This window comes from Meleagris gallopavo, chromosome 16 (assembly GCF_000146605.3).
Source record: "Meleagris gallopavo isolate NT-WF06-2002-E0010 breed Aviagen turkey brand Nicholas breeding stock chromosome 16, Turkey_5.1, whole genome shotgun sequence".
NCBI lineage: Eukaryota > Metazoa > Chordata > Aves > Galliformes > Phasianidae > Meleagris > Meleagris gallopavo.
The window spans coordinates 956,639-979,108 of NC_015026.2; the positions used below are offsets into that span (position 1 = coordinate 956,639).

The following is a 22,470-nucleotide window of genomic DNA, read 5'->3' on the forward strand; positions in this document are numbered from 1 at the left end:
CCGTTCAATGATTCTGCGATACTTTCATCCCTGAAATGCAGCAATGCCACAGGGGGTGATGAGGTTACAGGTGGTACCTTTCAATAGGCAAAGTACAAAAATATGGGGGGAGCTTATTCTGGATTCCCTTATGCAGGGAGCAGCCCATCAGCTCCACACACATCAGGGCAGGTGATGCAGACCTCAGGGCACTCCACGGTGCCAACAAGGCAGTGGGACCATCACCTTGTGCTGAGCCCTGGGCTGCAGCACGGCGAGGCTGGGAGCAATGCTCGTGTTTTCCATCCAAGGGATGCGCCAGAGCTGCTGCCAGCACTGCGTCTCAGGGGAATCAGTTTTCATCCTGCCAGGAGCATTAATTTCTCATGATTCACATCTCTAAAGCAGCTTTGGAAAGAAAATGTGCTTTCGCTAGTCAGACCTTCACGCACGTCAAGATGCCACAGTTTTTTCCAGACTTTCCAAAGGAAGCCACGGCTGAGCGAGACATTCCTCCTCCTCCTCCAGCTTTCCTGCAACAACCCTTTCAGATCAGTGAGCTAGACAGATTGTTGGAAGGACACACAGACAGAGCTGGGCAGCAGGTCCCCAGGCAGGTCAGGCACCGACGTAGCGCTCCAAGGGCAGAAGCCATGGCCATGAAAGATGTTGGCTGCTCACATGCGTCCCTGGGCTTTGTGATGGGGCAGCAAGGAGACCCTATGCTTGGGGGATCCTCTGTGGGTCAGCACTCCTCCCAGCCCCTGGGAAGGAGACACAGCCCCCGCTATCTGCTTTCCCTGCCTACCTCTTCCTCACACCACAACAGTGAGAAAAACTAAGCAGGCACCCATGGGGAGTGAGTTTGGAAAAGATCACGATTTATTAGACAGGCTGATGTTCAAACTGACAGTTTCATCCAAACGCACATGATCTGGGCATCTACACAGGCCTGTACCCCAGCTATGCCACTCCCGACAGCATCTGCCCAGCACCCTCTCAGGATAGATGCCTGCAGCCCTGGTACTGGGGACATAGAGCTTGGGATTTCTAAGCAAAACACCAAGGTCTCCATACTCCCCTTCCCACAGCTCCCAGAGCTCCCTTAACACAGCTGAGAGGGGCTGGGCTGACTGATCCCACAGCTGGGACCGGCTCAGTGTCACCTGCCCCTCCAGCACAGGGCCAAGGCTGTCTCTGGCATTGGGCACTGCTGCCATCGCTCTCACGTGGAGTGCTGTGTGGGGCATTACATGGGAACCCCTATGTTCCCTACTGGGGAGGGACATTGGCCATCATGGAGGAGCCCCATCTGGGACCTTCATGCTCAGGGGGTGCACAGGGTGTGCGCATGGTGCAGAGAGGAGTGTAAATAGGAGAGAAGGCAATGAGCACTGAAGACAAGCTGGAGCAAAAGGAAAGGGTCTGGAAGAAGGACAGGAGCATCCTGAGAGCAGAGTAATGCTGCCTTTGGGCCCAAGGCCATAGGGAGAGATTGGGCTCCTTATGGGGCCTGAGGCACCCCAGACTGAACCCACCAGATCTGGAGCGACAAAGATCGCAGAGAAAGAGATGGCACAATGCAGCACTTGCAAATAGAAAGTTTGCTTCTCTGCGCATTGCTTACCGTGACAACGACACACAGTGTGACAGCAGGAACAGCAACAACATCAGCACATTTCTGTCAGTGTTTCTACTCCATTAACTCCTAAGAAAACCATGCAAATTTGCCTGGCCGAGGACAGTGAGAGGCGAGAAAGAGTGGGTGAGACAGAGAGGGACAATGATGAGCAATGGGATCATGTAAAAGAAGGAAAAAGGAACAGAGTGAAGGGAGGCAGCAGCTCTGGGCAGGTTTGAGATCTCGCAGCACTGACTCATGAGTGCATCACTTCTCTCCAGGCTATCCTGGCTGCGTTCTCCAACACCTCTCCTTGCCTTCACTCATTACCCGCAGTCCCCTCCCATGAGACATGCCCCTTCCCATGCCTGGATGTGGAGATGTCTCGTCGTAACCAGTCCAGCTCCAGTCCCACCACCACGCAGAGGCAGGGAGCATGGGAAGTCCCTGGGTGCAGTCCCACAAGCCCACCACGGCTCAAGGGACCTCCTGACAGCACCCAGCCCCAGTGCCCAGGGACATGGAGCCCCACGGATCTTCTCTTCACCTACATCCCATGGGGCAAGGGAAGACAAGGGGTGCTGCCCTTCACACCCTTCTCATCACAACAGAGCCTTCCATGTCCTTCATTCTCTTTCCCTCGTTCACAGCCTTCGCCTTTTTCTTGCCTCACCTGGCACCTTCATGTCTTCTTGTTCCTAACAAAGGTAAGTCCTTCAGCACCAGAGCTTTCCTGGAGAGCAGCATTAGTGGTTGTCCATTGGCAGATTGCTGGAGTGCTCAAAGGCACCATTCTCCATTCACCCTGCCTCTTGGTGGCTTGCACTGTGCTCAGCGCCAACCATAATCTCCCAGCCTTCACTGCTGGGTTTCCAGGTCAGCTCCCAGGGGAACATCACCTTCTTGAAGCAGTGCTCACTCTCCCATGGCTGCTGGGACTGAGTGTCGATGCACAGAGATGAGCCAAGAAAATTACAGCTAACGTGGGTGAAGTCTGGAGAAGAAGCCACAGAAACCTGCCTGGATTGTCCTGGGGAGAACAGGTCAGCAGAGGGGGAAAAGAACACGGCTGGTGATCCTCCATTCTTGTTTCCCTTCACAGAGCACAAAAACATGGGGCTTTGACTCAGAGAAAACGTTCAACATGGACTGAAAAAGGCCTGCTGACACTCAGGCTTTGCTTGCCAGTAAGGATTTTTGAGGTCAATGGCAGGAGCAGGCACTAGTGCCTCATCTCTGTGCTGACCCGGGGAAGGAAGAGCTTGCTCACAGCCCTGCAGGTCGCTGTGATTTGGGGTGCCGTCCCTGTTCCCCCAGCACAACTGGGCTGTTTCCAGCAGCTCCTTTCCAGACCACTTCTTGCTGTGACATGGACTTGCAAATCTCATCACGACAACACGTCTGGAGACACAAATGCCCCTGCAAACACCCAGCGGGGGGACTGAATCCCTTCGTATGGCTCACATCCAGGTGAAGGCTGCAGAATCAAGTTAAGCTCAGCTGCTACATGAAAGGAGAATTCCACCAGGCAACCTAGAAGTCTTGGAAGGAAAACCAGGGTCAATATTTGCAGGGATTTGCAGGATGTTTGTGCTGTGCCCCAGGGCTCCTGCTGGTGCCCCAGGTTTCTGTGTCACCGCTGTGCTCTCACGTCGTGCCCTCATTCTTGCTCCCTGCCAGCTTCACATCTGCAGAGGTTGAAACTCCTGTTCGCCCATCTCGGCATCAGTGAAGAAGCATCTACAGTTCTATCTCACCACACATTTCTCATACTTACAGCCTAAACATTGCCTTCTACGCAAAAGAACAAAGATAAAATGTCAGGAATTCACAGTTTTTATTCTCTTTCTTATGCCCACCCATCTTCCCCTGCCATTGATGTCAATGACTCAAAGTCCTCATCGTACACTAGTCTTTGCCAGTGTGGCACTCAAAGGGTTAACAAACCATGGCTTCTTGGACAGATAAGACATAAGCTCATTCACCGGTAGGAACATGAGGATGGTCATGGTACAGAACACCTTATGGTTTCTTGTAGCGATTCTTTGGGGTTTCGCCACAGCCGGTGATGTCGCAGGAGAGAACGTTGGGCTTCTTCCCCAAGCCAATGCTTCCCAGCAGATCGGGAAGCTCACGAGTGATGGCCTTCTCAATCTTCTCTAAGTAGCACCCTCCCATGTAGGAACACTGCTGAGACAGCAGCTTAAAACCAGTGATGGGGTTGATGCCAAAGAAGTCCTTGTAAGCCTCACGGTTGGGGAGGTCAAATTTGCTGACATTGGTCTTCGCCAGAATGGACTTAAAAATAAAGAACTTGTCAGGATCTTCCACAATGTCTCTGAACACCAGTTCTCCATCGCTAAAGAAGGTCATTTTGTCCTTGTAGGTCTGCAGATAGCGATCGACCAACAGGGCGTGGATGCGCACCCGGATGGCATGCTGGCGTATGAAGGCAATCTTATTTTCCATCCTGTTCTCAATCACCTGGTTGAGATCTTCCAGGAGCGATATCTCTTCTTTGAGGAACAGGTCTTTGTGGGTATCTGGGTGGTACTCGTGGGGCCAGAAGGAGCTGACATACACCCTGGGAGGCTCCGTGACATTGATCAGAGGAGCCAGGCTCCAGAACAAGGCCCCGTAGACCCTCATAAGCTCCTGGGTAGCCAGGCTGTCGGCTTTGTTCAGGATGATTCGGATCTGAGACTCGCGGCCCTTCAGCTGGCGAAACAGCATCTCCAGCTCCAGGCCCACGTCCAGCTTCGTAGGGTCAAAGACGACAAAGATGAGATCAGCTCTGTCAATGAACCACTGGCAAACGTCGTTGAACGGGTAACCTTGGGGAGAGGAAAGAGGAGTCCAGCAGAAATGGCCAGCAGGGGGGAATCCCTTCTGATTAGGGGATAGATAAACCTTGGGCTTGCTGTCTCCCACCCTGTCTGGCTTAGACAAGGTGTGAGGCACAGAAGACCTCTCTCACGCAGCACAGAAACCGTTTCATAAGTGCTAAAAAACTTCAGAGCTTCTTGGCTGAAAGCTCATTCTTGTGTCTGAGCCTGTGTGCCTCCCTCAGCCTCACCTCTCCAAGCCTTTCTCTCCAGGGAGACCTCGTAGTGGATTTCTAGTATCTAAGGAGAGCTTATAAAAATGATCTAGACCAACTTTTTTATAGTCTGATAGTGACAGGATGGAGGGAATGGCTTTTAACTAAAGGAGGTGAAATTTAGGGTTAGATGTTGGTGGAAACTCTTTACTCAGAGGGCAGTGAAGCTCTGGCACAGGCTGCCCAGAGAAGTGAGGGTGCCCCATCCCCGGAGGCACCCAAGGTCATGGATGGACCCATGGGCAGACCGACTTCTCCAGCCCCCACAGTGTAGGAACAGACCCTTGCTGTAGCCTAGGGCTCTTCCTCAGTGTGTGTCAGTCATCTTGGCAACCCTACATATAATAGCATCCTTCCTGGAGCCCTTTAGGTGAAGGCAGAACACCCCTACCTCGTTCTTGCTGCTTGCGGTTTTCAATGATGCCTGGTGTATCCACAAAGGTGACTCGCTCCAGGAGCTTGTGGGGCACCTCTATTCCAATCAGCTTCTCCAAGAAGTTCTGCCCAAACTTCTCCAGGGGCGAGAAGGAGCGTGCACTGTCAGCAGCCATCACGATGCCCTCAATGGTCTTCAGCTTGGGGCCGTGCATGATGACGGTGAATTCAGAGGTGGTGGGTTCTGCCCCTGTCCAGCACAAGAGGAGCAGCAGAGATGTGAAACCCATGCCAGGCACTGGACTTTGCAGGGACTGGCCCAGGACTAGGTGGGGATCTTGGAGGCATCCCTTGCTTGACAAGAGATGCTGGGGGAACATGGGAACTGGGGCCATGACATTCTTGCCAAAGCTCTGGGGAACATAACAGGGCTGTTTTCTGCAGGGACAGGTCCTTCTGGAGGTGGCGTGGCTGAGAAGGGAGACCTACAGAATCACTTTCCACTCAGCTCCCATGGTACAAGTTGACGTGGGTGGGAGCAGAGATGATTGGGAAGGGCTTTTCTCTTGGGAGGCTGAGCATTGGCTCCTGGTGGAGAAGGATGGGGAGAAGATGGCGAGGTGCCCTAGCCATGACTGCACCCACCCTCAGGGTGGAGGGCTGTGGTGAGCGAGGTACCTGTGTAGAGCTGGTAGGGAGTGTCGTCCAGCCCGAGGAGGTAGTTTATCATGGAGGATTTGCCAACGCTCCACGGTCCCAGGAATAGCACCATCGGCTTGGAAGTGATCTCCCCATCTGCAGAGAGGGGAAATAACAAGAGGAAGTGAAGAAACAATGGCTGTGGCTGCTGTGCGCCGTGCATTCCCTGCTGTAATGAGCATCCCATCTGAGCAGCACGGCGCTGAAGTGCTCGGGGAGCCATCTGCTCTCCCAGCACCGCTGCCACTGCTTGGTCACACTGAGCCGTGGCACTGCTCAGCAAGCCCCGTGCTGGCACTGCAGTGAGATCAAAGCCTGTCTGCCCTGCTCCAAGCTTTGGCCCTCAGACTATAGAACGGCTGGAAGGTCCTTTAGTTATGGTCTCGGCTCAGTTTGAGTTCAGTTGGAGTGAGCACAAAGCTGCAGGGGTAGTTTTGGAGAGCAGGTGTCACAAAGCACCGGACATGCAAGGGATGTAGCCATGCTGCAGTCAGGTAGATGCCTTGTGCAAATGGAGCTGGGGTGTTTGAAGGGTGCAGGGCTCCAGCCCAGCACAGGGAAGGCAAGCTCAACTAACAGCCCTGTTCTGTGCTTGGGAAAGATGGGCCCCACGGTCCCCATTCAATCCTGCAGCTTGCTGGGAGGCTCAGAGAGCAGAGATGAAGGCTGCCACGGGGCCTGCGAGGACCTGCTCCCACATGTGATATCTGCCTAGGACCAATCCCTGCTTCAGGGTGCTGGGACTGACCAGTACCATCAGCCCATGCTGCCCAGCCCCACCAAGCCGCTGTGGTGCCAGCCCCCAGGCTGTGTCCAGGGAATGTGCTGCAAGCCCAAATCGGGACAGAAATAGAAGTGAAAACAGAAGGGTGAGCTCCCATTTCTGGCAATCTTCCCCATACCCTCTTCATTTCCAGGGACCACACTGCTCCATGCTGCCACCCAGACAGGAGCAAGGAACCACACCAGCAGGCAGAGCACCCATCTCCACATCAGGGGAGCCCCAAAGCCAACATGATGATAAGCTCTCGCTGCCAATGGTGGTAGAGGGCACTGCTTGGCAGCTTGGCACCCAAATCATCCAACAGCACCCACAGCACCACCGGAGAAAAGGAACAGGCTGGGGATGTCTCTCCATGGGGCACAGCCTGTGGCTATGTCCCCTGCCCAGGACAAGGCATCCACAGTAGGACCAGCAGGACTGGCCCTGAGCCCTGCTTGTTCCATGAGCCTTGGGGCTGCACCAGCCAGAGCCCTGCAGTGGGGTCACAGCCCCGACCTGGGGCAGTCAGAACCAGCCCCTCCTGCCTTCTCCTGCCAGCGAACACACAGCCTGCCCACTTCTGCCTCCCTGGAACGTTTGGGATCTGACTTTCTGTTCCCATGAGGGATAAAAACAAGTGTTGAAACCTTGGGCTTTTCTTATTAATTATTCCTCTGTGCCATTGTATCGCTGCTCCTCTGTTTGCTTGCTGGCTTTAATTGGGTTTCGGATTATTATTGTGATTATCCTCTCTGATGTTGTGCCAAAGGTTTGAGGCGGGTCCCCACGTGCTCTTTCGTAACAAGTTCCTGGCCAGGTGTGGCCGCATGCAGGCTGGTGCTGGCAAGCTCCAGCTCCACTGCATGGACCATAGGGTTCCTCCAGGTGCCGTCCTCATGTGCCAGGGAGGCAAGGGGCTGTGCCAAGGCAGGCAGCCCCTCTGCAGGTCACCCGGCCCCTCTCCTGCTTCGCTTTTGGAAGCTGCTGGGCCTGGAAAATGTCACCCCATGAACGGTCTCTCCTTGCTGCCTCCCTGGGCATAGGAACAGGGAGCAAAGTGCGTCTCCCACCCTGCTGGCGCTGGCCTGTTGTGTCCCCCACTCTGCCCCTCCCGTACGGGTTTGCTATCACCTTGATGGGGCTGCCAGGGGAAAAAAGGGCTTGGGCAGCTGCCAGCTCCTGCATCTGATGACAGCAGCTCCGCCGTGCGGCTCTCTCCAGCCACCAAGTGGCTGCTCGCTCCCAGCCCAGCTCACACTGAACTCTGCACTCGTCTCAGCTCATTCCAACTTATCCTGGTGACTTCTGCAGACCTCACACTGGTAGGTGATCAAGCCCTGCATGCAAGCGGGGGAACCCTTGTAGCCCTCTGCTTTTCATCCATGGCTTTGCTTAAATCACAGTAATCACTTATCTAAACCGATGGGTTTCCAGAGCACAAAGCATGCTGAGAACCACAAAGCACCCAGTGAACAGAGCCAGGGACCCTCTGCAGGGACTGTGCTTGCCCTTAGCCCACATCCTGGAGCACTGTTGCCCCTGGAAGAGCTACTGCCCGAAGGGGAGGGCAGAGAACTGCTTCTCTCTGTTATGGAGGGGCCATTTTCTACAGCAGTGGCTTTTTGGGAAGTTCCGTGTTGCTTCCAAGGCCAGGATGCCCTCAGGAGGCAGCCCTGATGCTCTGGAGCTGGTATCCCCTCTCCTCACTCTTCAGCCCAACAGAAGGATGGCTCAGCCTGCGGGGCAAGGATGACCCTTACCGAGGTAAAGCATGAGGACAAAGCCTCCCTCCTCTCCTCACTCAGGTTGCCCCAAGTGCCCTGCCCTCAAACCGAGTGGGTTCAAACCCCTGGGGGCACGCTCTCCCAGCATCACCCCCTGCTTACCACCCCTGTGCCCAGACACTGCCGGTCCCTCTGCCAGGGCAGGAACAGCGCACGTGAACCCACAGCAGCCACGGGTCTGTGCACATCACACGTACCCATGGATGCAGGGAAAGCCACACGTGGATTCTCACCTCCATGTCATGCATTCACCCCCACGTGTGCACACCCCCACAGGCAGCAGTGCGTACGCATGTGTGCCTGCAGCGAGACGCAGCTAACGCAGCTATCTGACACGCTATTTATACCTGCACTGCTCCCCACTGCATCACAGTGAGCCAGCAGCCCTTGGGCTGCTCCAGGGCTCTGCCGTGGTACGGAGGAGCCTGTTTGGGCAGGACAGCAGGGCAGGGGCTGTGGGCAGGGCACGAGTTGGGATTTCCCTGTCGTTTTGCCGCAGTACGTTGCAGCAGGGACGCAGGGGGTGGGCAGCGCTTCTTGGCCTCCCTCCCAGCCCCGCTCCCGCGGGTGTTCGTGCCGGGGTCCGGGCGGCTCAGCTGGGCACGGCAAGGGCCAGCAGCCAGCTCCAGCTCCCGGGAGGGCTGAGGCCGCCGCGCAGGGGCCGGGCGGTGTTACTGGGACAGCTGCTGCTGGGTCATCGGCTTAAACTGCAGCCAGGGGGATCAAGGGGAGGCATTCGGGGAAGTTTCTGCACGTAGCGGGGCCAAGGGTGGGAGGAGATCACCCCGCAGGGTGGGCTCTCTGCTCTGACCCACGGGTGCGAGATGGACCCGCAGGTCCACCGCAAAAGCCTTTGGGTCGTGCATCAGGGAGCTCACGCCTTCCTGAGGTTTACGCAAGAGGGAAAGGTTTTAAAAGCCCAGGGGAGGTGAGGAGCGCTGCGGGCAGCGTGGTGCTGCCGAGTTGTGTGCTGGGCGATGTGGGACAGAGAGCGGCCGAACCGTGGCTCTGCTGGGGTGAGAGAAGGGGAAGGGCTGTTGTGGAGCTGAGGCAGCGCTGGCAGCATGCAGGGGACGGGCAGCGATACCAACCTGTGGCAGAGGAGCCCAGGGTGCGTCCGGGGTAAGCTGTTAGCAGGGGACACGGGGAGAGAGAAAAGGTACCGTGAGTCGAAGAAGGGATGCGGCTGCCTGGGTCTGGCCCGGGCCGGAGAGGGAGCTGAAGAGCGGCCCTGGCCTTCTCGTGGGTGGGACAAGGCAGCAGACGGCCACGTTTCCAGCAGGAAAGAAGGAGTTACAGTTTGTGAGCAACGAGACCCGCAGCTACCAGGATGAGATTCCAAACCCAGCCTGCCCTGCGCACAGGCAGCACTGCCACACCGGCGAAACGCTGCGCCCGAACCTGCCCCGCTCAGCTGCTGCCTTCCCTGGCAGCACTCACCAAGCCAACAGAGCTGTACAAGCCACCAACAGGACAACCAGCAGCCCAGACGTGTGCCCCAACCACGTGGCAGTGCAAGAGCATCCATCCCTGGCGATGGCAGCTGCAGGCCATTCCCCACACAGGCGTGCTGCTTGGCGCACACACAGCAGTTTGGGTCTCTGGAGTGCATCACGGCCCTGCAGCAAGCTGCCCATCGCCAGGCTGCAAGCTCAGCCAGGAGTGGGCATGGCACAGCAGCCCAGCCATCACCAAGCACACAAGCAGAACCAACTCGTAAATGCAATGGCAGAGCAGAGACAGCCTGCACTGGGCAGAGGATGGGACGGGATGTCCCCGCTGTGAGCATGGGGCAGGCAAATGCTCTGGGATGTGCTCAGACCCCAGCACATCTCAGCCAGGCTCATGGTGCCTGCTGTGGGTCCCTTAGGACAGGTAACGTCTACTCAGTAGCGCAGCAGGGAGACCCTCGCTGGGGCCAACAAGGAGCAAAGCTAGAAGAAAAGCAAACAAAATGGAGGGCTGCCATGTAATGGAGGGGCGAAGGAGTGTGTGGCAGCACCCCTCTATATTGGCTTACACTTCTAAAGGTCAGGCATATTCCATGACACTGATGCCCTACTGCTCACCCAGCTGTCCTGCTCTTCCCAGCCAGTTCAGCCTGCAGCTCTGTACCCCCTCTACGCTACAGGGGATTCCCTCCAGGGTGGCTCAGGGTACCTGAGCTGGTTCATAGAGGCCCCCCCCCCCCATCCCAACACCAGGAACTTCTTTAGATCATAGATAGGGCTGGCTAGGGCTTACCTCACCACACAACAGAAGGAGCTCAGAAGGCTCATCTTCATCCTCACTTGCCTCACAAAGCCAAGGGGACTCCCTTGGCCAACCCTCCAATTTATCTGCAGGCTGCTCTAATTACACTGCTAATGAGGGTTGAGAAAAGCTGTATCAGTGGTTATAAAAGGCAAACTGCTGGGCTTGATGGGGTTGTTTGGGGGCAGGACAAGCAGCTCTGACAGAGGGAGGGCTTTTATAGCTGCACCTAGCTGAGCTGGGGGCTGTAGGCAGTGTGGTATCCCTATGCTAGGAAGCTGTGATTCCAGATTACTGGCTCTGGGTCATACCTGTACAGCAGTGTATGGCAGGGTGTGCTGGGCACTTGCACAGAGATCCACTCAGGGCACCTGTCAGCCTGTAGGATGCATTGGGGGTTGTTCCTCATGGGAAGGAGGAACAGGCTATGGAATGGTGGGCTGAGATAAGGCTGTTGAGGAGCACCAGAAGCTGCCCTGATGAGACCTGCTCAGGAGTTGGGTTTGAGAGGGGCATTGGTTTATAAAGCATGAGGTTTGGTGGGTCCCAGGGGCCCTCAGCAGGGGCTTTCAGTACCCTCCCAGAAAGTGCTGCTTGGCCACAGGATGGATCTAGAGCAGACTGAGATGTCCTGAGCAAGGAAGCAACCTGTACACTGAGAGCTGGAGGCTGCATCTTCTGGAGGTGAGCAGCAAAGACAGGGTAGGGGGCTGAGAACCCACACCTCCAGTGATCTCCTAAATGCAGTGCCCCACAGTGAGCTGGCAGCAGGTGCTGGTTGCTGTGACCCCCAAGCTGCCCTCCCACGTGGCAAGCAGTGCAAGGCAGACCCAGGCAGCACAAAGGCAGCGACACAGAGCTGGCTGCAAGAGCAGCAGTGCATGCCTCATGTTGTATGAGCCCTACACCACCCACCCCACAAAACCCATGAGTGAATGGTAGCCAGTGCCAGGGTGTGGGAGCAGGGCTGGTGCTGAAGGCTCTACAGCCCTGTCCCCACCTCATCCTGCTGTCCCCCAGGGGTATCCTGTTCTTGCTGCTGCCTCTGTGCTGGGTTGGCAGATGTGCTGGCCTTCCTACAAAAGGTCAGAGGTCTGACACTGGCCTAGGAGTGGTATCTGGGCTATAATGGGGTCCTCTGTAAAACAAAGGTTCTGCTCTCAGGGGATGTATCCCATGGGTTCACCCATACAGGCATGGAACCCATAAAGCTAGGGAAGGAAGGTCAAGGCCATTTGCAAGGTGCTCCTCTTGCACAAGGAGGGGTGGGCATTGCTCCAGGGTGTGAGCGGAAAGCCCTGTGGACAGCCAGGGTGGGAAGCAGAACCCCAGGGCTAGGAGGGACCCCGGCAAGAGGATGATGTGAGTGTGCATCCAAGGCATAGGGATACATGGCCCCAGCTCAGCACAGGGCTTCAGCAAAGGTTTAACCTCAGTGTACTGAGGCCTTGGACTGGGCTGGAGCCAGTTGTCTGGACAATGTCCTCAGGATCACAAGAGCCAATGTCAGCCTGTGGTTGTTCACATCAAATGGGTCAGAAGAGCCTCCAGATCTGTGAGCATCGTGGGGCTGGAGCTGCACTTGCCTCTTCTGGAGGGACACGTATACCACTGGGGCTCAGCCCAAGCCAGCGTCCGTAGCCACAGGGGCCTGCTCACCTGATCCAAAGTGCCTGTAGTTGCCAAGGGGTGGAAACTCTAACTCCCAGGATAAAAGAAGGCTTGAGCTTGAGGGATACCCAACTCACGTGCCTGTGTCCCATATGAAGCAGGAAGGATGCCAGCTCCAGCCACCACCAGGAAGCTCAACCCCAGCCTTGAGAGGTCCTAAGCTTCTTGCCAAGCCTGTCTCACTGGGCCATGATCTCTGCTTGGCATGGGTACAGAGCATTGATGTTGAGCAGGTGGAGGACCCAAGGCAGGCAGAGTTCAATGTTCAGCCTACACAGATGGTCCTGACAGCAGATGAGCTAAGGCAGATGCAGGAATGCCCGCCTCTGGGTGCTGGGTTCACTAGGGCATGTCCTCCAAGCCGAGCATGCTCGTGGCCTTCTTGGGGGAGCTGTAGAGGAAGCCAAGCCACCCGAGCCTTTCCATGACCTGCTCTCTGTGCTGCTGTCTGAATGCATCCCAATGACCCGATGGTGCCAGAGACCCAGGTGCCCACAGCATTACCTGTGATCTCATGCTGCCTCAGCTCATTGTATCTGTAGGACTGCTCCAGGGGCTTGATAGAGGAGTGGTAGATCTTCCTCAGCCGCTGCAGTACTCCTGGAGGAGCAAAAGCATGCATGTTGGTGACAGGCAAACCCCATCCACCCCTTCGCAATCCTTCTAGGTAACATGCTGGATATTCCCTGCAGACCTTGAGGATGACTCAGCTGTAAATAAAGGGACGCATCTCATACTTGAAATCCTGTGCAAAATGATCCAAGTCACGCATCTTGAAGCCCCTACCCTGCTGATATTTGTGCTGCTCTTGTATTTGCCAACAACTGATGCAGGAACCTCCCTTATTAATGTTGTTTAGCACTCAACACCCATAATCCCCAAAGCCCTCCACCACGGTGCCCAGAGACGTGGTGGCAGGCATTTCCCAGACATTTATCACTCCCTTTCTATTCCTGACTGCCAAAGGGACCAGCAGAAGCAAGCCTGATAAGACTAAACCAGAATTTATAATCAGAACAAAAATCAAAACCTTTTATTACAAGTTGCCCCAAGCTTCTCTGAGCAGCAGGGAGCAGCGTGGCTGCCTTGGGCCAATTCACCAGTTACCAGCCCCCTAGCTGAATGTCTTTGTATGCCCTCGTATGTCCACGTGGGTCCCCTCACCTGAGAAGTCATCTGCAGGTTTGTCTTCGTTCAGCTTGAGGGTGTTCTCCAAGTGGGACCGGTCGCGCTTGGTGGGCTCGCTGGCATCCTCAACCTCTTCTGAAGGGAAAGATAGGGAGAACTGTTATGGTGGGGGCTGATGGCAGGGGACAACGTGGGCGCTCACACAAGCTGTGCTGGGGAGAGGCTGCTGGGGAGCACGCACATCCCGAGCCCACCCTGCCCGGCACCCACAGCTTCGGCACACCGCTTGGTTTCTGTTTTGCAAATGTTCCTAAGGGATTTGGTCAGAGCTGCCAGGGGAAGCGTTGTGGGCAACTGCTCTGCTCCGAGGAGGGGCAGTGAGGGAGAGGCGAGGGCCGGCGCCCATGGGGAATGCGAAGGACGTGCCTGGAAGGGGCTCTCGGGTGCTGGGGAGTGCTGGGTGGGAACTGCGGCACCTGCTGCCCACGGGGCCCCTGCCCAACCCGCTGCTCCCCGACAGCTGCAGCTCCCCTCGGCTTTGGGCACTGTGCTCTGCCTCTCTCCTGTCCGCTCCTCAAAAATCACACGTCGAGCTGGAGATGGGAGGGTTTGCAAGGTTCTCTCCTGCTTCTCCACCTCCTGCCAGGTGCAGTCCTCCATGGGCACATGCTGTCCCTGCCTCCTTGACTTGGCAACGTGTGGCAGGAGGTGGCCCTGGGCTCACTCCCCAGTGTCCCCGTGAAGGGGGACAGAGGTTTCCCCAGTCCGAATGCACTAGCAGAGCCGGTACACCAAGGTCCCCAAGGGCTGGGCTATGGGGCAGCACCAAGCCCCACGCTGAGCCTCAGGCCGGGGTGCTGAGGAGGACCTTTTGACTTGCCAAGTAAAGCCACCGAGACCAAACTGGGTTTTCCTCTCAGCACAAATGTAAACTTTTTGAGCTTGGATGTTACAGAAGGAAGCAAAAAAGAATCAGCTGGGTCCAAAGGTTGCTGCCTTACCTACGGGCCAAAGTCCGCAAGCATTTCTAGTAAAACATGGCAGGGGGGATCACTTTTCCTGAGCTAGCTGCCTTTGGCTGATCGGACACACCCTGCCCACAGCCGGGGCAACGCTTCAGCAGCTCAGCAGTCTGAATTAGCTCTTTGCATCTTCCCTACAAGGCAAGGGCTGAGGGCCAGTGGCTGATGGACACGGGGCCCACCAGCCTGGGCAGCGTCCTGCCTGTGTGCCAAGAGAGCTGGGTGAACTCTGCAGGCTGATAAATGTCCTCTAACAGCTTTGCAGCTGCTGAAAGGGATTGGAGGGAAGAGAGATTCTTATGTGTGTCTGCAGATGAGAAGAGAAGTCATGGGCTTAAAGTGCAGTGAGGGAAATGTCGGCCAACCTCGGTATCACCGCAACGAGCGCTGACGTCTGCAGGCTCCCACCTCACCATCGCTGCCCACGGCACGGCCGCCCACCCGTGCAGCGGTTAAGGGCAGGCACAGGAAGCACAAGCATTAGGAGAGGGCCATGCATTAGGCGCAGTTTAATGTGCCAAGCTCAGCTCCGCCAGGTTTGATAGTAGGTCACTCTCGATGCCCTCTGCTCGTTATGTTACAGCACACGGAGAGAAAAAGACTCCAACCTATCTGGCTGCGCCGGGGCTCAGCGGCAGCGGGGTGGGCACTGGGGCTGGCTGGGCTCTCCATTTCTGCTAATGGCGCCTTGTCTGCCAGGGGGTCTCCCACTGCTGCCGGTGGGTCTTCTGCTGTTGGAGGGTCTTCTGCTGTTGGAGGGTTCTCCAGGGCTGCTGGTGGGATTTTGACAGCTGTTGGTGGGTCTTCTGTTGCTGCTGCTTCTTCCACTGCTGTAGATGGGTCTTCTGCTGCTGCTGGGCTGCTGCTGCCAGAGCCAGGCTCCACGTCCCCACAGGGTGGGTGATGGCAGCTGGCAAGGCCATTCCTCTGCTCTCCCTCATGGCCGGCTGCTGCCTTGCCATGGTCGTTTTCCCCTGAAGTCTCTTCTGTGTCAGTCCCTTCAGCTCCATCCTCCAACCCCTCTGGGCTGGCACCATCCTCCTCAGACTCTCCCTCCTCTGCAGACTTTCCCTCCTCCTCTGACTCTGCTTCGCCTTCATCTTCCTCAGATTCCCCCTGCTCATCATCTTCCTCTGAGCTCTGCTCATCCTCTTCCTCTCCTCCCTCAGGAGCAGACACTGTTGGCTCCTTTCCCTCTGAGGCCACTTCCTTGGTGTTGGCCTCCTCCTCCTCCTCTTCCTCCTGGCTGCCATGTTGTGTTCCAGGCTCTGGGCCGGCCTCTCCCTCTTCTCCGGGGCCACCCAACGTCGCGTCCTTCCCTGATAACCCATCAGGCCCCTCCTGGCCCTGCCCTGCAGCCTCGCTCAGGCCTCCCTTCAGCTCTTCAACCCTCTCACCGCCTCCCTCTTTGGTTCTGAGCACAGAGGTGTTGGCAGCTCCACCATTATCCTCCTCCTTGGGGCTGCCATTGGCGGCCATCTCTTCCACATAGGGCTGTGCAGCAGACAAGGGGCGTTGGGTGTCATGGCCGACATCTTCATCTAAACGATGAGAACAGCTCGGTCAGTCTCACCCACGCCCGCCCGTGGCCATGGGGGACAAGAGAAGGCTTGGAGGCCATCACCAAGATTTTAACTCCTGCTAAAGCATCTCCGGCTCTGGCTCGCTGTCCTGGCCATAGCAAGAAGCTGGGCACAAAGAGGCGTCTGCGGGCGGAAGCGCTGATGCTGCCCGGATAGGGGATGTGTCCCCAATGTTGCACACCACAGCCACTCATGGCCGTGCAGCCTGTGGGGTGCTACAGAAGCTCTATGGGGTGGTGAAGCGGCTGTGAGAGAGGACCCAGCTGTGTGGGGAGCTCTGAAAGCTGGGTGCAAGAGGCCTGGGGTGCTTGGCAGGCAGAAGGGTCCTCCCCAGCCCTGCACAGCACGGGTGGGCTCTGCCTTTCCAGTGCAGGGCCTGACCTCACGGCGGGCATGGAGCTATTTATTGTGCACGTCCCTTCATTAGGAAAACATTTGCCACTCCGTGCAACTGGCTGGAACACAATGAATTTGTTCTGCGGGCCGGGAGCAGGCATCTGTATTTTCCATAGGCCTCCGACTGCAATTTAACATTAGTCAACGGATGCCAAAAATAAAATATCAACAGCTATACTGTCTCCGTTACAAACAGTTGCTGCTCGTCTAAATAATCCCCTGAAAACTCGAGTGCCTGCATACCAGGGAAGTGTTTCAGAGGAAAATAATGCCTTTGTACTCCAGCTGGCAAGCAGATGCCAACCGGGAGCAAGGCCACCGCTGCCCGGGCTGTGGTCACGGCCAGCAGCTCAAGCATGGCACACAGCATGGAGCCAGCCCTCTCTTGTAGCCTTGCACATGGCATCCCACACCTTTGTGCTGAGCCAGGGACCCACAGGACCCTGCTTTCCATGACACCCACTGCTTTGGCAGCACGACGGCATGGGTGTTAAAGCACCCTCCAAGTCACCCAAAGGGGAGAGCTGGCATGAGGTGTGCTCTGCTCACCTGCACCCCAAGGGTGCCCATGGCAGATGAGAACAGGGATATTCTCAGCGTGGCCCCAAAATAACCAATGAGCCAAAGGGCCGAGAGGGAAGTGCTGCTTCCAGGGCAGGTGTTTGGGGAGGATCAGGGCTGGTGAGGAGAGGCTGGGCAAGAGTAGGCAGAGGAGAGCTCATTGGGGATCTCTACGTGTCCCTTTCGAGTGGATGCAGAGGACAGATGTGTCCCCTGGGCAGTGACATGCTGCATCCCCTGTGCCCAACTGTGGGCCACATACAGGGCGCAGGGAGAAAGGAAATGTTCTCCATGCTCTCACACTGGGATATTCCCTGCCACGGGCTCTATTTCCCGTGACCTTCATGGAATTACATAAAGCCCCTCTCCCTCTCCTTCTCCCTCCTGTTTCCCCTACATGGTCTCCAAATCCATCACAAGGCAAATTGTGCTGATCTGCAGATGGCCGGCTGGTGAGCACTGGGCAGCTAAATGGGCCGAAGGTTACGGGCTTAACACCCTTCTCCCATCCTCTGCGGGCTAAAAATACATCCAGCAACTGTATAATGGGGTCAGCAGCAGCTCAGCAGGGCACGGGCAGCACCAGACCCTCACTCACAGGCACCCACTCACTCATCCCCGGCCCCTTGACCAAGGGTGACATCCTCAGCCAGGAGCTGTCCTGCAGCCCCGTGCACCCCAGGATGGAGTGGGACAGCAGTCATGTGCAAACCTGTTGTAAGGTGACATCAAGGCATCATACCCTGCATTATACCAAGCAGCGTGGAAGAGGAGACCTTGACCTATTCACTTTCAGAACCCTTGGTCCCTGACTGGCATGGCTGGGAACACAGCAACCCTGTCCTCTGCTGTGACAGCAAGTCGTGGCAGAACCACAATGGAATTCCAGCAGTGGGATATGGGACACCGGTGCCGATGCCGCAACAGCCAACATGGGAAGCATGGGGATGGTTCCCCCAACCTACAGCTATGATGCACGCATCCCTTCCCCGCTGCCGTGCCTTCCTTACCCTTGCGTGGGGCTGTATGGAGCAGTAATGCCAGAATGAACAGAGAGAGCCTGCCTCTGTGAATGGCATCAGGGCTGGAGACAGCCAGGAGGGACAGATGGGCACAGGTGGCCCTGGGAAGGACATTCTCCCCCTCCAGCAGAAATAGGAGCCCCGAGCGTGGGGACGGCGGTGCGTGGTGCTGCAGGGATGGCTTTTTGCACGCCTTCTTCCCCTGCCCAAATCTCAGCCCCAGCAGCATGCAGGGAGTTATTTCTGATGGTGGTTGTTTGGGGGATCATCAGTTCTGCAGTGGGAGAGTGCCGCAGGAGGTGCAGAATGCCCCAGGGGAACCAGATGCCCTTAGGGATGCAGGGCCATGCACGAACCCTGGCTTTGCCTTTCCCCACTGCCCTGTGCTCAGCACTGGGGCTCCCTTACTTGCTCACGTTTTACACCGTGGGGGAAAGCAAAAAGCCAACATTAACCAAGAGGAAAAGCCAGCACTAACCAAGGCAGCCTGGTTTCTCTTCTGCTCCTCAAGGCATGGGAACCCAACCCAAAGGAAAGCTCCAAAATGGGTACCAATAGCCAGAGAGGGGACAGCCACCATCTCCCACGAGTGTGGCTCTCCCCCTGTGTTCCCAGTGGGGCTCAGGGGGATCCCACACCCCGGGGTGCACATCTGATCTGGGAGCCGTGCCCATCCTGGTGGCAGTAGGAGTGACAGCAGTGACGGTGGCACTACCCAGGGGGACACGGGCACGAGGAGCTGCACAGGTTGAAAGGAAGCCAAGGCCAAGTCCCACTGCCAAAGCAGTATTTCTTGCCATCGCTATTTTAATGAGGCCTGGTCAAAGAGATGTTCTGATCAAACGCACTCATCGACTTAGAGGAACATCTTGGTGCTGTGAAAGAAAGACAGACGCGTTTCCTTGTGGGGAATTTTTAGCAGATCCAAGGAAGCCCCTCGCCTGTCTCTACTCTCCTTCTTCAGCACAAGTGAGGCTGCACTGAACCTAAAATTTGTGCCCAGTCCTGACAAAGTCCTGCAATGGGCCAGGAATGTAGCTGGGCTCAAAGGAACCACCCAACACCTCCTGGGACTCCCCCAGGAGACACCGACCACACCACAGACCCACTGCAGACACCTCCTGTGTCACTCAACATCCCTGCCCAGTCTGCCCATGCCTCAGTTTCCCACTCCATGCACTCCCTGCAGCCCCGGGGCATTTTTCCAGCAGTTTTGCAGGAGAAATCCCAGTGTGAAAGCTTCCTGCACACAGGAGATGTCTGATCTATGCAGATCACAGCAGGGACATAAGAAACAGATTTGTCAGGCTAACTTGACCCGGTTTGTGGAGGAGATTTCAAGTTTAGCTGGAAAAGAAAATTGGCTGTTGATTTCTTTAAATAGTGGGGTAGGTCTGCATGATATTTTGATTAAGAAAGCAGGGTAAGGAAACCTCAACGATTAAAACCAGGCTTGGGGCTTACTAAATATAGAGAGGAAAATGGGGAATGGTTTCTGTGGGGTGGTTTTCTGACTGCCTTCCCACAGGGGTGCTCACCCCAGGGTTCCTATTGGAGCCTCGGAGGAGAACCTGAGCCTGTGACCGCTGGCTTGCAGATGGCACAAAGATGGGGGAAGTGGTGAAGGAAAAAGTGAGATGGGAGATTGGGGTCTGCAAGCGAACAGCCAGCAAGGAACAGCTTGGATTTTGGTGCCAGATGATGCCTTGCCCCACAAGGGAAGTTTAGGGAATGATCCCTAAACTTTTGGGATTGTTCAGGTGGTGTCGAGCCCCAGCAGTGGGACAACGAGCCAGATTCAGCTGGGTCCCTAAACCAGGGCTTTTCTATGGGTGCCAGCACCCGGCCTGGCTCAGGGAGCCCACCTGGAGACTCCCCAGCCCCTCCACCAGCCCCTGCCAGCACACAAGCTCACCAGCTTCCTCGGGCTATCACTTACAAGGGAAATGTCCCTGCAGCTTAAAATAGCCCAGCAGAGTCCTGCCAAGCTGCCAGCACCCACTGCCATGCAAAGAATGGGACGATTCTATGAGCAGTTTGCTCACCCTCAGACCTACTGCCTGGGTCAGGATTTGGGACCCCACAGTGCAGCAGGCAGCATGCAGGTCTGTGAGCAGAGACATGAGGTTTCCTGTCCATCCACCCTGCCTGGATGGATGTCACCTACATGGCATGCCAAGAGTGCTCCCACAGATGTGGGGTCTGGTGGGACCAGGAATCGCATCGCACCAGTGTGTCCAATATCTGCCTTGCTTTGCTCAGCCCATAATGTGGGAGAGAGTCAGGGCATGCATGGGGATCAGGATCTCCACTGTACAAGGAGATGTGACAGGGATGTAGGTGACACAAAGGACCGAGAGCTGTGGCATCCCACATTCCGTGTCTCTGCACCAAACAGCAGTGGTGCCCATGGTTGTGCTGATGCTTGGCTGGGGTACAGTGACCCCACAGCTCCAGGGAAGCTCAGTGCCCCTGGAGGGCGGCTGGATGGGATGGAGGTGGGGGGTGCTTGGGATGGCAGAGCTGGGGTCACCAATGGGATGGTGACACATGGCAGGTGAAGGAGCTCACCTCAAGGAATCACATCCTGAGAGCTGGGGCCTCCCCTGAAGTGAGAGCCCATGTCAAAGTGACATGTCCTGGGTGACGGGATCACCCTGAGATGCCATGAGGATGTTGGTGATGGAGCTCACCCCGAGGTACAGATCCCAGGCAGGGGGAACATGGCAGGGTGCTATGTCCTGAGAGATGGGGAGCGCCTCGAGGGTGGTAGAACCCACCACAAGATGACACTTTCCAGATACAGACAACACTTCTGAGGAGAGCTCCATCTCAAGGCTCCACCCTGGGTGATGGGGAATCACCCCAAGATGCCACAAGGACGTGGTGACAGAGCCTGCCCTAAGGTGGCACATTCTGGACTGAGGCAGGATGGGGAGTCCCAGGGCACGGGGGTGGTGGCCATGCTTGCTGTCACAGGCAGAGCTCTGTGCCAGCCCCGTAACACCCTCGGCACTCGCTGCAGAAGGGCACAAGTGTGCCAGGGTTTCCCTCAGCTCCTTGCCCAGCTGGAGGTGGGCAAGGTCCACGGCGGGGAGCTCTGCCAGGCCCGGCCACGTGGGCCATGGGCCCTTCCCACCCTTGGGAGCAGTGACAGGGCCCCAGCAGCCCCAGGCATCACCAAACCAGTGTGAAGTAACAGCCTTCAAAATGGCAGCGGCAGCCGGGGTTGTGGGGTTAGCTGGCAGTCAGCAGGGAGCACATCCACGAGCCCGGCTCTGCCCAACCCATCTACCAGACCACCATTCCCACCGAGCTGCCATTGCACGCCACAGCACCAGAGTGAGCCCAGCGCCAGCCAGGCTGGTCACCGTGTCCTCCAGACACCCTCGCAGGGCCACCAGCCATGCCCAGAGAGGACCCCACCATCACTCATCCCCATCCACAGAGATCACCCCGCTGCCAGCAGTACACATCCCTCACCCCAAACCCCTTTGATTCACCGGAACGGTCAAAGATGCCCTTAAAAGGCTAAAACTGCACGGGGCCGGGGGTGCAGGGCTGCAAGAAGGCAGCAGCTGTGGGTGCTGCCCGCGGGGCCGTGGTGGCGCGGGGGCCAGGCGGCCGCAGGAGCACAGTGTCCCCTTACACGGCTGTTTCCATACTTAGCTGCCCCCCGGCAGCGCGGCTGCCTGAGCCCGGCCAGGCAGTGAACCGGCCCAAATTAACTCAAGGGCAAACAAGGGTAACGGCGGTGCCCCAGTGGACGCCAGGGGACCGGGTGAGCAGCAGGGTCTGGAGGTTACCCCAACGCCTGCCAGATCCTCGGTGGGTGAAGGTCCCGTGCTCGGTGCCCTGGAGCCCCGCAGTCCCCACGCAGGGGCTGTAGCCTGGCAGCACCGAGCTGTGCCAGCACCCATGGGTGACGCTGCCCCCAGCACCCCAGCTGCAGCACAGCCCCTGTGCTCACATTGAGCGCAGAGCAGGCACCCCGACCTGTGCCCCTGCCAGCCCCTCCTGATCACGCACCGCCTCGGTTCTTCATGTCCCTACAAGTTTTGGAGGTGCCAGCACATTCTGCTGGGGGCACCCACCCTGGGGTCAGGCTGGGCTCACCAGGCACCCGCAGCCCCATGGGCACCCGCAGCCCCATGGGCACTCATAGCACCGTGCACAGCCCCAGCCCTGCTGGGCACCCAGAACTCCATGGGCACATGAAGCCCTATAGGAGCCCCCAGTCTTTCATGTACCCGCAGCCTCATAAAGCACCGACAGCCCCAACGAGCAGCTACAAACCCATTGGACACCCAGAGCCCCATAGGCACTCACAGCTTCTCAGGCACCTACGACCCCAACTGGGCACCCACAGCCCCATAAGGCACCCACAGCCCCTCGGGTACCTGCCGTGCCGAGGAGCAGGAGCGAGGCCACGCAGCAGCACAGCAGGTTGAGGCGCTTCATGGTGGCTGCCAGGAGCTCTCCGCCGCTCGCCGCCCCTATTTATACGCCGGGC

At 57.0% G+C, this 22,470-nt stretch overlaps 1 protein-coding gene across 3 annotated transcripts; it reads right to left on the minus strand.

Moving 5' to 3' along the window:
* Positions 1-839: 839 nt before the first annotated feature.
* On the minus strand, positions 840-22,462 carry SRL (sarcalumenin). 3 transcript variants are annotated; one of them, XM_010719361.3, is made up of 8 exons: positions 22,358-22,462; positions 15,004-15,936; positions 13,410-13,508; positions 12,750-12,845; positions 9,413-9,448; positions 5,754-5,870; positions 5,092-5,325; positions 840-4,434 (listed from the first exon to the last, which is right to left on the minus strand). In XM_010719361.3, exons 1-8 carry the CDS (start codon positions 22,416-22,418, stop codon positions 3,623-3,625), a joined length of 2,388 nt encoding a protein of 795 aa, XP_010717663.1. In that variant the 5' UTR covers positions 22,419-22,462; the 3' UTR covers positions 840-3,622. The 3 variants fall into 3 exon arrangements, with proteins under 3 accessions (XP_010717663.1, XP_010717664.1, XP_010717666.1); XM_010719362.3 differs by lacking the exon at positions 9,413-9,448; XM_010719364.3 differs by lacking the exons at positions 9,413-9,448; positions 15,004-15,936.
* Positions 22,463-22,470: the final 8 nt, after the last annotated feature.